The sequence below is a fragment of the Convolutriloba macropyga genome, chromosome 1, assembly GCF_964194025.1.
Source record: "Convolutriloba macropyga chromosome 1, txConMacr16.3, whole genome shotgun sequence".
NCBI lineage: Eukaryota > Metazoa > Xenacoelomorpha > Acoela > Convolutidae > Convolutriloba > Convolutriloba macropyga.
The window spans coordinates 47,834,336-47,849,881 of record NC_134468.1 but is presented as its reverse complement, the minus strand read 5'-3'; the positions used below and the strand labels follow the sequence as shown (position 1 = coordinate 47,849,881).

General features: G+C 33.5%; 1 protein-coding gene across 2 annotated transcripts in view; it reads right to left on the bottom strand.

Annotated features, from left to right (window-relative positions):
• The window catches only part of LOC142349619 (solute carrier family 35 member G1-like), a 128,742-nt gene that overhangs the window by 65,061 nt on the left and 48,135 nt on the right, over positions 1-15,546 (bottom strand). The window contains exon 2 of one of the 2 annotated variants that reach the window (XM_075401319.1): positions 12,946-13,212. In XM_075401319.1, the coding sequence (XP_075257434.1) occupies positions 12,946-13,172 (227 nt within the window). In that variant the 5' untranslated portion in view covers positions 13,173-13,212. Of the gene's footprint in view, positions 1-12,945; positions 13,432-15,546 lie in introns of those variants that run through there. The other variant, XM_075401310.1, reaches the window with a different exon arrangement.

Genomic DNA, 15,546 nt, shown 5'->3' with positions numbered 1-15,546 from the left:
TTGTTTAGTTTCGCTGTCTTGTTTTGTTTTGCTGCCTTGTTTTGTTTTGTTGTCTTGTTTCGTTTTGCTTTCTTGTTTCGTTTTGCTTTCTTGTTTGGTTTTGATGCCTTGTTTTGTTTTGCTGTCTTGTTTTGTTTTGCTGTTTTGTTTAGTTTCGCTGTCTTGTTTTGTTTTGCTGCCTTGTTTGTTCTGCTGTCTTGTTTTGTTTGGTTGTCTTGTTTCGTTTTGCTGTCTTGTTTAGTTTCGCTGTCTTGTTTTGTTTTGCTGCCTTGTTTTTGTTTTGTCTTGTTTCGTTTTGCTGTCTTGTTTAGTTTCGCTGTCTTGTTTTGTTTTGCTGCCTTGTTTTGTTTTGTTGTCTTGTTTCGTTTTGCTGTCTTGTTTAGTTGCGCTGTCTTGTTTTGTTTTGCTGCCTTGTTTTGTTTTGTTGTCTTGTTTCGTTTTGCTGTCTTGTTTAGTTTCGCTGTCTGGTTTTGTTTTGTTGTCTTGTTTAGTTTCGCTGTCTTGTTTTGTTTTGCTGTCTTGTTTGTTTTGCTGCCTTGTTTTGTTTGGTTGTCTTGTTTCGTTTTGCTGTCTTGTTTAGTTTCGCTGTCTTGTTTTGTTTTGCTGCCTTGTTTTTGTTTTGTCTTGTTTCGTTTTGCTGTCTTGTTTAGTTTCGCTGTCTTGTTTTGTTTTGCTGCCTTGTTTTGTTGTCTTGTTTCGTTTGGCTGTCTTGTTTAGTTTCGCTGTCTTGTTTTGTTTTGCTGCCTTGTTTTGTTTTGTTGTCTTGTTTCGTTTTGCTGTCTTGTTTAGTTTCGCTGTCTTGTTTTGTTTTGCTGCCTTGTTTTGTTTTGTTGTCTTGTTTTGTTTTGCTGTCTTGTTTTGTTTTCCTGTCTTGTTTTGTTTTGCTGTCTTGTTTTGTTTTGCTGCCTTGTGTTCTTTTGTTGTTTTGTTTGTTTTGCTGTCTTGTATTTTAATATGATATGTATGTATATTTATTTGATTGGGTGCTTTATTTTGTTTTATTTTGGAGAGAGCTTTTTGAGCCAGGTAAATTTACCTAGTGCATTGCTCAATTCTCCTATAATTGTTTTGTGTAACTCCGCCACTGCCGGTCCCAAGCCCGGAATGCAAAAGGAGGAGGGTAAAAAAAAAACAGATCATACTGGAAAATCTCAAAAAGTCGGTTCTTAGCTTGACTTCGAGAAATTTCCGACAGAAATTAGCTATTTCATCATTGCCATTGTCTTATTCAGCGTCATCATTCCTGCAGGTGAGAAAAAAAATGGATTTAAAATCTTGCAAGATTCTTGCAAGATTGATTTATAATCTTGCAAGAATCTTGCAAGTTGAATTCAAATCTTGCAAGAATCTTGCAAGATGGATTCAAATCTTGCAAGAATCTTGCAAGATGCTTGCAAGAAGTATGCATTCCCTTGCAAGATTGCTTGCAAGATTCTTGCAAGATTATAAATTCTTCGATCACTAGGGTGGCTAGTTTTACGTAATCAGCACCGTATTTTGAATCCCATGTAAACTCAGTTCAACAGTGAGTTCATAATGCAAAATTTTGCTTAAATTCACGGCGGCATGATCTTGGAGCGACTCAAAATGCTATTGATTCCGTAAAACTGGCCAACTTCCATCTGATGACTTTTCTCTGTATGTAGGCTTGTCAGTTTTTAAATTTGTTAAAAATCTGATGATTATGTGTCGATTGATATACAACTCACACGAATCAGCCAATATTATGTTGACTAAATATGACTTCAAAAGAAGGCAGTTTATCATGTAAAATTAAAAAAATTAGTATACACTAATTAGATCAATTAGTGTATACCTAAGAATCCACAATGTTGAGTCCGAGGTGAAAATCTACAACTTCTTTATCACAAAACTCCTGAACTCACAAGGTACAGAATTCTTTGAGACGGCTGAGGCAAGATCAATTTCAACGCATATCACGTGGGATGATTGACCCCATTGAAGTTCAAAATATTGTTTATTTTCAAATTCTACGCGACGTAAAAAATATTCGTCAACTTCTGTCACGTTTTTTTGTGATACCTTTGTTAATTTGGTAATACCTGAAAATTATCCGTGCAATAATATAAAAAATAGACAAATTTATGCTGACAAAAAGTAACTGCATAGCAGACAGTTTACACTAGAGAAGTGCTTGTGTTACCGGCTATCAAAATCAACTTATCATCTATTTTTACGAATTAAAGACTCATTTACATGCCTGATATTACATCAATACAACGCAGAGGTATACCCCAAAATTTCCGCTTAAGTAAAAATCGCGCGAAAGATAGATACTTGAAACGAACGTAATTAGGGCACAAGCTTTGTATCTTATTTCTTCGCAAAAAGGTTTATGCCAATTTTGCGAAATTGAGATACTTTAAATTTGTAAAATAGGTGAAAAGTCTTGTAGCACATTTCGATTATTTAACGAATCTATTTTTTACAACAAATTTGTCTCTAATTCGCATTTGAGCCTAATTAAAAGCGCGCTTTTGGGCAAGCAAAAGTAATTTAAAGCTTTATTAATTGATCATGCAAAAACGATTTGAAGCTTTTAAACTGATTTAAAGATGGAATTAATGACGCGACAATATATATTTGTTTAGAACTATACTAAACCCTTTTCCTTTCATGAACCATTGCAGAAAATATACTACCAGGACAAAATCTGTAAAATAATAGACACCCGTAAGCCTGTAAAACCAGCAAAAAAATTAATATACACCTATAAACCTGTAAATAGGCGCAAAAAATGTTGATTCAAAAGTAAATACACCCCCCTAAACATGTAAAAAGAAAAAGACGGAAAAAGCGGTCGAGCTATGGCGGGATTATTCATAAAAAATAACGGATACCCCAAAACAGACGCAGAAGTGCGGGATTTTTCAGAAAAAAAATGCTAGACACCTGTAAACCTGTAAATAGACGTAAAAACATTGAACAAACTTAATTTAACAATTCATTTGCGGAACTCAAAAATAAATCATTCATTAAATGAAATTTAGCAAGAAAAAAACAGGATCCAATTCTCATGTGATTTTTTACCGAAATTTTCTCTGTCCAACTTTATCGTGTTATGAACAAATAAGAGGAGTTAATAAGTTGGTACAGTTTTAATGAATAGAAAATTTACCTAAAAGCTACGTTTTTGATGAAATAGCCAATTCAACCATAGAGCACAAAAAGAAAAACTTGAAACTGGGAGATTTTTCACAAATTTTTTTTTGAGTGAAATTTTCTGACAACCCCCTAAAAAAGGCTTTGGTTGATGCCAATTCCAATTCCCGACCTACAACTCACATCAGAAAAAAACATAGTGATAAATTTGAGCTCTCTAAGGCATACTATTAACCTGTAAAACACTTTTAATCACTTATTTCCTATCAATAAATAAACAAGCCTTAAATTAGGCTTAATTTCGAATTATAGATACATTCAGTGCGCAATTCCTTTTAGTTTTGCCTGTTTTTGCTAAAGTATCTTTTTTTCACAATAATGTTGCATTTTCAATGTATTAACATAGGAAAAAGGAACAAGAGGTACGCAGGTTGGGAAAACTTGCCAGTGACGATTTGGGTATACCTCTGGGGCGTAATGATCAATTAGTAATTAAATTTCGATATCAATTGAGTTTTGATATCATCGTTTGCCTAAACAGGATGCTTTGCCTACCAATGGAATTGAAATGATATATAATGATGACTTACCAGAGACCACAACGTAACTTTGACGATAGCCATCCAAATATCACAATAAAAAGGGATATCTTTTGTTTTGCCCCAACCAGCTTAGTGGGCAAATAATTTGGCGCCCCATATGCACTTTCTAGTTTCATAAATAGTAACGCGTTATGCAAAAAACCTAATTCGTAAGTGGGGCAAAACAATAGGGGGCAAAACAAATACATCTAATATAAATTTATTACGAAATCAAAAAAGGCGGCTCGTTAATGTGCGTTCGCACATGATGTTCCGAACCGATATCATCTATATTTTTGGCTTAATTGCCGACCAAATGAAGAAATAACAAATAGATAATTGAGTTTGAAACAATCGTTACACAAGCTATCTTTTAATTGAAATACATAATACCATGCGTTATTACAGCGCCAATGAAATCTGACCTTAAAGAGACTACGAGACAAAAAAACAACCAAAAAAATTAGCAAAATTTCACGGCAAAAACTGAATATCTAAATTTAAAAGCACATAGTAACAACGTCAAAATGCAGTCAGATAAACCTTAACTACTCAAACTTAATTTCTCCTATTTATACAGCGGATGGAAAGTTTTTTATTGAGACTACGTTGCAAGTCAACAAAGAGAGCGATCATTGAGGCGAAAATCAAAAATTAAACAACATTTTTTAAACCAAGAAATTTCAAAAAAATTAAAAATCATTAGCTTTTAACAAAATAGCCTTAATAGATTACTAAAAAGTTACTACAAAACCAACAAAAGGCCTTGACTTTGGGTAGTTAAAGACTTAGAAACGAACTAAAGAAAAACTTAAAAAAATGGAAACGGTTTGCGAAAACACAAACTATTGCTACCATTAAAATCTTTAGCTATTATCTAAATATTTTGTATTGTTAATTCAATTCTTATTTCTACTATTAATTCAGCTGCAGGAATTATACTGAGAGATTAAATAAGTTTATTTAGGTTTATTTAATAAGTTTAGTTTCGCTGTCTTGTTTTGTTTTGCTGTCTTGTTTGTTTTGCTGCCTTGTTTTGTTTGGTTGTCTTGTTTCGTTTTGCTGTCTTGTTTAGTTTCGCTGTCTTGTTTTGTTTTGCTGCCTTGTTTTTGTTTTGTCTTGTTTCGTTTTGCTGTCTTGTTTAGTTTCGCTGTCTTGTTTTGTTTTGCTGCCTTGTTTTGTTGTCTTGTTTCGTTTGGCTGTCTTGTTTAGTTTCGCTGTCTTGTTTTGTTTTGCTGCCTTGTTTTGTTTTGTTGTCTTGTTTCGTTTTGCTGTCTTGTTTAGTTGCGCTGTCTTGTTTTGTTTTGCTGCCTTGTTTTGTTTTGTTGTCTTGTTTCGTTTTGCTGTCTTGTTTAGTTTCGCTGTCTGGTTTTGTTTTGTTGTCTTGTTTAGTTTCGCTGTCTTGTTTTGTTTTGCTGTCTTGTTTGTTTTGCTGCCTTGTTTTGTTTGGTTGTCTTGTTTCGTTTTGCTGTCTTGTTTTGTTTCGCTGTCTTGTTTTGTTTTGCTGCCTTGTTTTTGTTTTGTCTTGTTTCGTTTTGCTGTCTTGTTTAGTTTCGCTGTCTTGTTTTGTTTTGCTGCCTTGTTTTGTTGTCTTGTTTCGTTTGGCTGTCTTGTTTAGTTTCGCTGTCTTGTTTTGTTTTGCTGCCTTGTTTTGTTTTGTTGTCTTGTTTCGTTTTGCTGTCTTGTTTAGTTTCGCTGTCTTGTTTTGTTTTGCTGCCTTGTTTTGTTTTGTTGTCTTGTTTTGTTTTGCTGTCTTGTTTTGTTTTCCTGTCTTGTTTTGTTTTGCTGTCTTGTTTTGTTTTGCTGTCTTGTTTTGTTTTGCTGCCTTGTGTTCTTTTGTTGTTTTGTTTGTTTTGCTGTCTTGTATTTTAATATGATATGTATGTATATTTATTTGATTGGGTGCTTTATTTTGTTTTATTTTGGAGAGAGCTTTTTGAGCCAGGTAAATTTACCTAGTGCATTGCTCAATTCTCCTATAATTGTTTTGTGTAACTCCGCCACTGCCGGTCCCAAGCCCGGAATGCAAAAGGAGGAGGGTAAAAAAAAACAGATCATACTGGAAAATCTCAAAAAGTCGGTTCTTAGCTTGACTTCGAGAAATTTCCGACAGAAATTAGCTATTTCATCATTGCCATTGTCTTATTCAGCGTCATCATTCCTGCAGGTGAGAAAAAAAATGGATTTAAAATCTTGCAAGATTCTTGCAAGATTGATTTATAATCTTGCAAGAATCTTGCAAGTTGAATTCAAATCTTGCAAGAATCTTGCAAGATGGATTCAAATCTTGCAAGAATCTTGCAAGATGCTTGCAAGAAGTATGCATTCCCTTGCAAGATTGCTTGCAAGATTCTTGCAAGATTATAAATTCTTCGATCACTAGGGTGGCTAGTTTTACGTAATCAGCACCGTATTTTGAATCCCATGTAAACTCAGTTCAACAGTGAGTTCATAATGCAAAATTTTGCTTAAATTCACGGCGGCATGATCTTGGAGCGACTCAAAATGCTATTGATTCCGTAAAACTGGCCAACTTCCATCTGATGACTTTTCTCTGTATGTAGGCTTGTCAGTTTTTAAATTTGTTAAAAATCTGATGATTATGTGTCGATTGATATACAACTCACACGAATCAGCCAATATTATGTTGACTAAATATGACTTCAAAAGAAGGCAGTTTATCATGTAAAATTAAAAAAATTAGTATACACTAATTAGATCAATTAGTGTATACCTAAGAATCCACAATGTTGAGTCCGAGGTGAAAATCTACAACTTCTTTATCACAAAACTCCTGAACTCACAAGGTACAGAATTCTTTGAGACGGCTGAGGCAAGATCAATTTCAACGCATATCACGTGGGATGATTGACCCCATTGAAGTTCAAAATATTGTTTATTTTTAAATTCTACGCGACGTAAAAAATATTCGTCAACTTCTGTCACGTTTTTTTGTGATACCTTTGTTAATTTGGTAATACCTGAAAATTATCCGTGCAATAATATAAAAAATAGACAAATTTATGCTGACAAAAAGTAACTGCATAGCAGACAGTTTACACTAGAGAAGTGCTTGTGTTACCGGCTATCAAAATCAACTTATCATCTATTTTTACGAATTAAAGACTCATTTACATGCCTGATATTACATCAATACAACGCAGAGGTATACCCCAAAATTTCCGCTTAAGTAAAAATCGCGCGAAAGATAGATACTTGAAACGAACGTAATTAGGGCACAAGCTTTGTATCTTATTTCTTCGCAAAAAGGTTTATGCCAATTTTGCGAAATTGAGATACTTTAAATTTGTAAAATAGGTGAAAAGTCTTGTAGCACATTTCGATTATTTAACGAATCTATTTTTTACAACAAATTTGTCTCTAATTCGCATTTGAGCCTAATTAAAAGCGCGCTTTTGGGCAAGCAAAAGTAATTTAAAGCTTTATTAATTGATCATGCAAAAACGATTTGAAGCTTTTAAAGTGATTTAAAGATGGAATTAATGACGCGACAATATATATTTGTTTAGAACTATACTAAACCCTTTTCCTTTCATGAACCATTGCAGAAAATATACTACCAGGACAAAATCTGTAAAATAATAGACACCCGTAAGCCTGTAAAACCAGCAAAAAAATTAATATACACCTATAAACCTGTAAATAGGCGCAAAAAATGTTGATTCAAAAGTAAATACACCCCCCTAAACATGTAAAAAGAAAAAGACGGAAAAAGCGGTCGAGCTATGGCGGGATTATTCATAAAAAATAACGGATACCCCAAAACAGACGCAGAAGTGCGGGATTTTTCAGAAAAAAAATGCTAGACACCTGTAAACCTGTAAATAGACGTAAAAACATTGAACAAACTTAATTTAACAATTCATTTGCGGAACTCAAAAATAAATCATTCATTAAATGAAATTTAGCAAGAAAAAAACAGGATCCAATTCTCATGTGATTTTTTACCGAAATTTTCTCTGTCCAACTTTATCGTGTTATGAACAAATAAGAGGAGTTAATAAGTTGGTACAGTTTTAATGAATAGAAAATTTACCTAAAAGCTACGTTTTTGATGAAATAGCCAATTCAACCATAGAGCACAAAAAGAAAAACTTGAAACTGGGAGATTTTTCACAAATTTTTTTTTGAGTGAAATTTTCTGACAACCCCCTAAAAAAGGCTTTGGTTGATGCCAATTCCAATTCCCGACCTACAACTCACATCAGAAAAAAACATAGTGATAAATTTGAGCTCTCTAAGGCATACTATTAACCTGTAAAACACTTTTAATCACTTATTTCCTATCAATAAATAAACAAGCCTTAAATTAGGCTTAATTTCGAATTATAGATACATTCAGTGCGCAATTCCTTTTAGTTTTGCCTGTTTTTGCTAAAGTATCTTTTTTTCACAATAATGTTGCATTTTCAATGTATTAACATAGGAAAAAGGAACAAGAGGTACGCAGGTTGGGAAAACTTGCCAGTGACGATTTGGGTATACCTCTGGGGCGTAATGATCAATTAGTAATTAAATTTCGATATCAATTGAGTTTTGATATCATCGTTTGCCTAAACAGGATGCTTTGCCTACCAATGGAATTGAAATGATATATAATGATGACTTACCAGAGACCACAACGTAACTTTGACGATAGCCATCCAAATATCACAATAAAAAGGGATATCTTTTGTTTTGCCCCAACCAGCTTAGTGGGCAAATAATTTGGCGCCCCATATGCACTTTCTAGTTTCATAAATAGTAACGCGTTATGCAAAAAACCTAATTCGTAAGTGGGGCAAAACAATAGGGGGCAAAACAAATACATCTAATATAAATTTATTACGAAATCAAAAAAGGCGGCTCGTTAATGTGCGTTCGCACATGATGTTCCGAACCGATATCATCTATATTTTTGACTTAATTGCCGACCAAATGAAGAAATAACAAATAGATAATTGAGTTTGAAACAATCGTTACACAAGCTATCTTTTAATTGAAATACATAATACCATGCGTTATTACAGCGCCAATGAAATCTGACCTTAAAGAGACTACGAGACAAAAAAACAACCAAAAAAATTAGCAAAATTTCACGGCAAAAACTGAATATCTAAATTTAAAAGCACATAGTAACAACGTCAAAATGCAGTCAGATAAACCTTAACTACTCAAACTTAATTTCTCCTATTTATACAGCGGATGGAAAGTTTTTTATTGAGACTACGTTGCAAGTCAACAAAGAGAGCGATCATTGAGGCGAAAATCAAAAATTAATCAACATTTTTTAAACCAAGAAATTTCAAAAAAATTAAAAATCATTAGCTTTTAACAAAATAGCCTTAATAGATTACTAAAAAGTTACTACAAAACCAACAAAAGGCCTTGACTTTGGGTAGTTAAAGACTTAGAAACGAACTAAAGAAAAACTTAAAAAAATGGAAACGGTTTGCGAAAACACAAACTATTGCTACCATTAAAATCTTTAGCTATTATCTAAATATTTTGTATTGTTAATTCAATTCTTATTTCTACTATTAATTCAGCTGCAGGAATTATACTGAGAGATTAAATAAGTTTATTTAGGCCACATTTTTAATCCAATGGGATCTGTCACTACGCGATTGTTCTGAAAGAAGAGAAAAGAAGCGCAAAAAATGATCACTCAAAAAATGTTTATAAAAAAATCATATTGTCCAACAAACAAAGCATCGGTGACAAATAATATCAATCGATATGTTATTTTTTAGAACATAAGAAATTGGATGTGACCTCTCATTGATGAAAATGAATTAAAATTTGACGAAAAGAACAACAAAAACTGAAAAGGTTTGATAATGTATATCATAAACTTTGAGACTAAAAGCTATAAACTGACTAACTGATTCGGGTAACATCATTAATTCAGTCCTCAATTACAAGCTTAAGAGACTTGCAACAATTTACCGCTATCTAAAGAACAAAATCACGCAAAACCAGCAATTTCAAAAATTGAGCAATAAGAGTGTCGAAGGCATTAAAAAATGAACTTTTCGCTAAAAAATTTTCTATGTTCAATTAATTTTTTAACAGCAATCGGATTCCTCTTTTTTCATCAATATAGTTTCAAAAAATCAAAAATGAACAAATAGATTAGAACCACGAAATTTTTGAGAAAACTCGTAGTATCAACGCCATTAATTTCATTAGCTTTCAACGGAATCCAATAAATACGCTAAATTATGTCTCCATGGAACAAAAAACTTGTTTGCCAATCATATTTGGTCAATAAGATCTTACAACAAGTTATTGAAGATGAAAACAACAGAAAACACGGGCAACAACCAAAAATTCAGTAGAAAATTGCCAGAAGAAAGTGTCGAAGCATTTTAAATCATTAGTTATTCGCCGAAAACTTTATATGTGATCCGTTGAAGACCTTTCCTAAAACAATGAGAACCATCAGTATTAGGATAATGTGATAAGATTTCAAAAGGATCCAAAAATAAGAAAAATTACCTGAAAATTAAAAAATTACTAAAACTCTTGGCATTGAAGTTTTAAAACTAATAGGTAGAAGACAAAACCGCTAACCAGATTATTTTCGGCTGCATTAGAAAAAAAATGGATCTCGAAAGTACTAAGACTGACTGACTGTTCAGGAAAAAAAGATTTAGGATTATTTAATGTTCCGAAAAATTTTCGAAAGACTTTTTTTAAAGTCTTAACAGCCATTAACCTCAAAAGCTTTTAACGGAGGTCAATAACTACGCTCATAAATAACCCGATGGCAGAAAAAACATGATAGTCATGCAAAGAAATCAATAAGAGATCACAATAAGTCTTAGGACTATGAAAACAACTACAAAAACAGGCAAAAACCAAAAACTCAGTAAAAGAGTGCCGGAGGAAAGTGTCGAAGCCATTTAAATCATAAGTTGTTCTCTGAAAACTTTATCTATCATCCGTTGAACGTCTTCGCTTAACCAATGGGAACTATCAATATTAACATATTGAGATAAGATTTCAAAGGGATTCGAAAATCAGAAAAGTAACCGAAATTTTTTAAAAAAAATATATAAAACTCGTCGCATTGTAGTTTTGAATCTAATAGGTAGAAGATGAAAACGGTAACCAGACTAAATTTAGCTGCACCAGAATTAAAAGGGGATTTTGTAAGTATTAAGACTGACTAACAGTCCAAGAAACAAGTTTAGGATCAGTTAATGTTCAAGAAAAGTTTTCGAAAGAATTTTTTAAAAGTCTTAACAGCCATTAAACTCAAAAGCTTTTAACGGATACCAATAACTGCAGTCAGAAATAACACGATGTCAGGAAAAGAAAAAGTTTGTTTGTCATGCATAGATAATCAATAAGAGATCACAATAAGTCTTAAGACTAGGTAAACAACAACAAAAACAGGCGAAAACCAAAATTCAGAAGAAAAATACGAGAAGAAAATTTCGAAGCCATATAAATCATTAGCTTTTCTCTGAATACTTTATCTTTGATCCACTGAATGTCGTTTTTAATGCAATTAGAATAATATTTGGATAATGTGATAAGAGTTCAAAAGTAACCAATAAAATGAAAATATCCAAAGTTTTTTTTAAAAAATTTTGATTTCTTGTGTTATTGAAGTCATATAATCAATAGTTAGAAGATAAAACAGCAAAAAGAAATTTATTTTAGTTTCATTAGAAAGCCATTGGGTTCTGTCAATACTGAGACCTACTAACAGTTCACGAAGATTTTAAGTTTTGTTAATGTTCAAAAACATTTTCGAAAAAATATTTTTAAATTCTTAACAGCCATTAAACTCAATAAATTTCAAAGGAAGACAAAAAATACGCTCAAATATGCTTCAATAAGGGGATGTTTGTCATTCATAGTAGATCAATAAGACATTACAGCAAGTCTTTTTATCGCCTTTAGTCTATTAGGAACAAAACATTGGTTCATTTTTTGGCAAGAAATTTAAGTTTGAAAAACTATTTTTATGGAAAATACAATCATTTGAAGAAAAATCACACTAAAAGTGAACAACTCTTCGTGTTCACACAAAACTTCAGTCCTCGATAACTCCTCGAAAAAAAAACGAAAATTGAATAAATCTTTTAATTTTTAATTTTAATTTTGAATTCTACACTGGACCAGCTTTTTAATGATACCATTCACATTTCTCTGCGATGAATATGTCGATCGGCCAAAATTGACTGAACAAAAAAACCCATTTGAGTATATAGTTCCTCCCCCCGACAAGTGGGGTCGGAACAATGATGAAATTGGTTCAAAATCTACAAGCAACAAAATTTTATGGAGATGCATTAAATTGGTTAAAGTGGTTCAGTGTATTTCAAGCAACAATTGATCCTTCTCCAATGTCCTCTGGAGAAAAAAATGGGTCAAAAGTCCCGATTTACGGCTACGGTTTTGTTGGCAGTCTGCACGAACTTGTTTAAGCACGTTTTGAGGAACATTTTAGAAATCCGAATATGGTTGTCAATGCCTTCCTAAAAAAACTGGCCCATTTCAGACCCCCTAACCTGACAATCTCAGACAATTATACCGAAATTTCTGCTTTTCTGTTAACCATAGTAGACACTTTCCTACAAATTGTATTCAACCATGACATATATTTAACGACAAATTAGCGTTTATCGATAACCACGCAGCTTTTCAAGATGTTCGGTCAGAATTTCAAAGCAGTGACTTCCGCAGAGTGACGTTACGTGCACGTGAACAGAAAACGAAAATGACGAAAGCCAATGGAAGTCAACTTCTGTAACTACAGAGATTTGGCATTTTAAAACGTGCATGTGTGTGTTTTAGCATACTTTTGACGTTCAGTTAATCTCTGTTAATTAATGTGAGCCAAATATTATCAGCGGTACTCAAAAGTTTCAACAAATTTTCTTTTATTATTATGATAATAGATTATCTGGGTCTTTCTCATGAACTCAAATTTGTCTCTGATCAGGCCATTACTATCCGGAAGTGACCTCTGATCAGACCATCCTCAGACCCAAGTGACCTCTTATCATATATTGTGCGCTCTAACCAAATCCCACTCCCTGTAATTTTGGTACACCGTGTGCCTTGGACTTCGGTCTGATCAGAGGTCACTTCCGTCTGGCACCTCAGCCTGGGGTATACGATATCTGACCACTAATCTGGGGGGAGGGGGCTATAATGGGAAAGACTCGATTACCTTCCTAAACATTGTCATGAGAATTAACTTGGATAGACCATATCTGACCTGTATGTAAGCAGCTTTCTCTTAGACCAAGCAACTTCTGCAATATCTCTTCTCCAGAACAGTGAAAGCACTATTGAACTCAGCAGAATGTGAGCAGCGGATCTAGCCAGTAGAACAAATACAGGGGTAACTGGCAAAACATTGGCGAGGGCTAAATAGGTGCTGTCCGTTAAGGAATTCAAAACGGCTAGAAATAGTCCAACCAAGTTCAACTGAAGACCTTTCATTCGAGAAGCTGTTCATCGAACGATAACTTGTTACTGTATGCTGAACAAATAAAATGAACATGAATAATATGTGAACACTTCAAGTTTTGCTACTGTTTTTTTGGAGCAAATGATCTCAACATGAATAGTAGGATCCGCTATTATATGTTATCATGATTCTTTTAAACAATGTACATGTATTATTATCAAGCCGACCCACATTTTAATTCAAAAACCTCTTACATCGCTCATATTTCTAAAAACGAACATTCTATCAGTTGCCAAAATTAACAGCTAAGATAATGTTTTGGTTATATGCGGTTGCTTTGCGATGCGATTGGCTTTGATCTGCAAAAGAGATCTAAGGTCAAATGAGAAAATTAAAACTTGGATCCAAAAGGATAAGAAAGAGAGGCATGTTTCACAAGAAACCAAGCTGTCTATCTAATCTAGACAAATTGACAAATGACTCTGTTTCATTATGCTGAGCAAACAGAATGACCACTAATACTACATAATCATTCATAATAACTGCTTGACAAAATAGGGTTTGTAAATATTTAAGTAGGATTTGCAACTGTTAGGTCAACGTGATGAGCAAGCATGTTGGCACTGACTGCTATAGAAGGAGCCGAACACTTTGTTACCACAAACCTCTCAATTTCTGCTTGGGTTTATCTGTGTTAAACTTCTTCACTAGTTAAAACAAGATTTGCTATCTTAATTGGAACCGAAGAGCCACCCGCTTCCTTCGCTCGTGAACAAACTTTTTGTTTTCATACACTTGTGTGAACAAACTAATTTGTGTTTTTGCCCTGATTCGAGAACGGAATTAGCCATAACAATCTATGTATCATGCTAAGGTTTCAAATATATCAATTATACATGGGCAGATTTTATTGTTTTTTTTTTTTCAATAATAAGAATGTGAGAACCGCACGTTAAAGACTTAATGCACGTTAAATAGTGCATTTTTGTTAAAGAAAGTTCGAAATTTCTAATAGCATCACTAACAAACAGGCATATTTACGAATTAATCGGTTGCGGAAAAAAACCCCAGGATAAAACCCCACTTCATTTTAGATAGGAAATAAACCCCCAAGGAAATAGACCCCCACAGATAAAACCCCCAATTTACTATAAAAGAGCTGCGCATTTAGCGCGTTTGGCTATGCCTCGCGGGCCATGGCCATGTCTCAGCTGCCCGTGGGAGTTGATATAAAACTATCACAACCGAAAAAATTATCACGACCGAAATTCAATTTTAAAATGGGGGTTTACTTACGTGGGGGTTTATTCCGTGGTTTTTTTTCCGTGGGGGTTTATTTCCTATCTAACGTTAATTGGGGGGTTTTTCCTGGGGTGGGGAGGGGGGGGGGGTTATTTCCTAGACCCGAATTAATTATTTATGAAAAAAATAACAATCAAAAGTCATTGATAAAGATAAATTTTATGCTTATTTTGGCAGTTTCGTACAGGTCGGGTCTCTATTGTCAATTGGAAAAAACTGAACAATCATTTGATTTTTGTTCTGTGTTTGATTTTTGTTACAAGCGTGTTTTTGAAATGCTCATATAAATATTTGCGCAATGTTTAAATCAAGTATTCAATACAAATCTTTACCTAAAAGTAAATTACTTTGAGCTGCGACAAGTTTTTTTTAGATTTGAATTTGGAATCCCCTCTGTCCATCGCTAGCCGCATAAACATATGAACCAATTGAAAACGATTCGACAATACTCCTGTGATCCTGATTAAACCTTTAAAATCTGTTTCTCTGTGTTGTTCACATTATTGCGAATTCAAGACTACTACTGAGAGCATTTTTTTTCAAGTTTTCTTGATTCAAACATGATGACTTTCTACATTAGTCTTCAACATTTTTTTCCTTATGTCCGTATGTCAACAATTTTGAACTAGATTGAAAAACTAATTATGCTGTGGAACATTGCAATGGAATTTTTTTTAAGAATGATCTTTTAGCAGTATTCAAATATATCAGCATCTTTATGATATCGTGAATCAATTTTTTGCTTTACAAATCGAAGAGATATCTTTTTAATCGAAGTGTCTTATTCAACGATAGTGTCAATGGAGCTTTGCATGTTTTAAAAAAAGACGAAAAAAATGAGGAGAGGAGACAACGAAGTGACTATTTTTTCTTGCTTTTCATGACGGTGAACATGAAGTGTGAGAAATTGTAAGCCGGTGAACAATTTAGATCGTTTTCGTCTTTTTACCCTATTTTTGTTACGCTCCTGCAGTTTAAAAATAGTGGGTATTTAAAAAAATTTTGCGTACCCGAAAGGGGCTACACTACGTGCGCAAAAAAGGAAACATCGAGTACAAATTCTCCATTTTATGGCGTTTTTCACGACATATATACTAAGGTTGA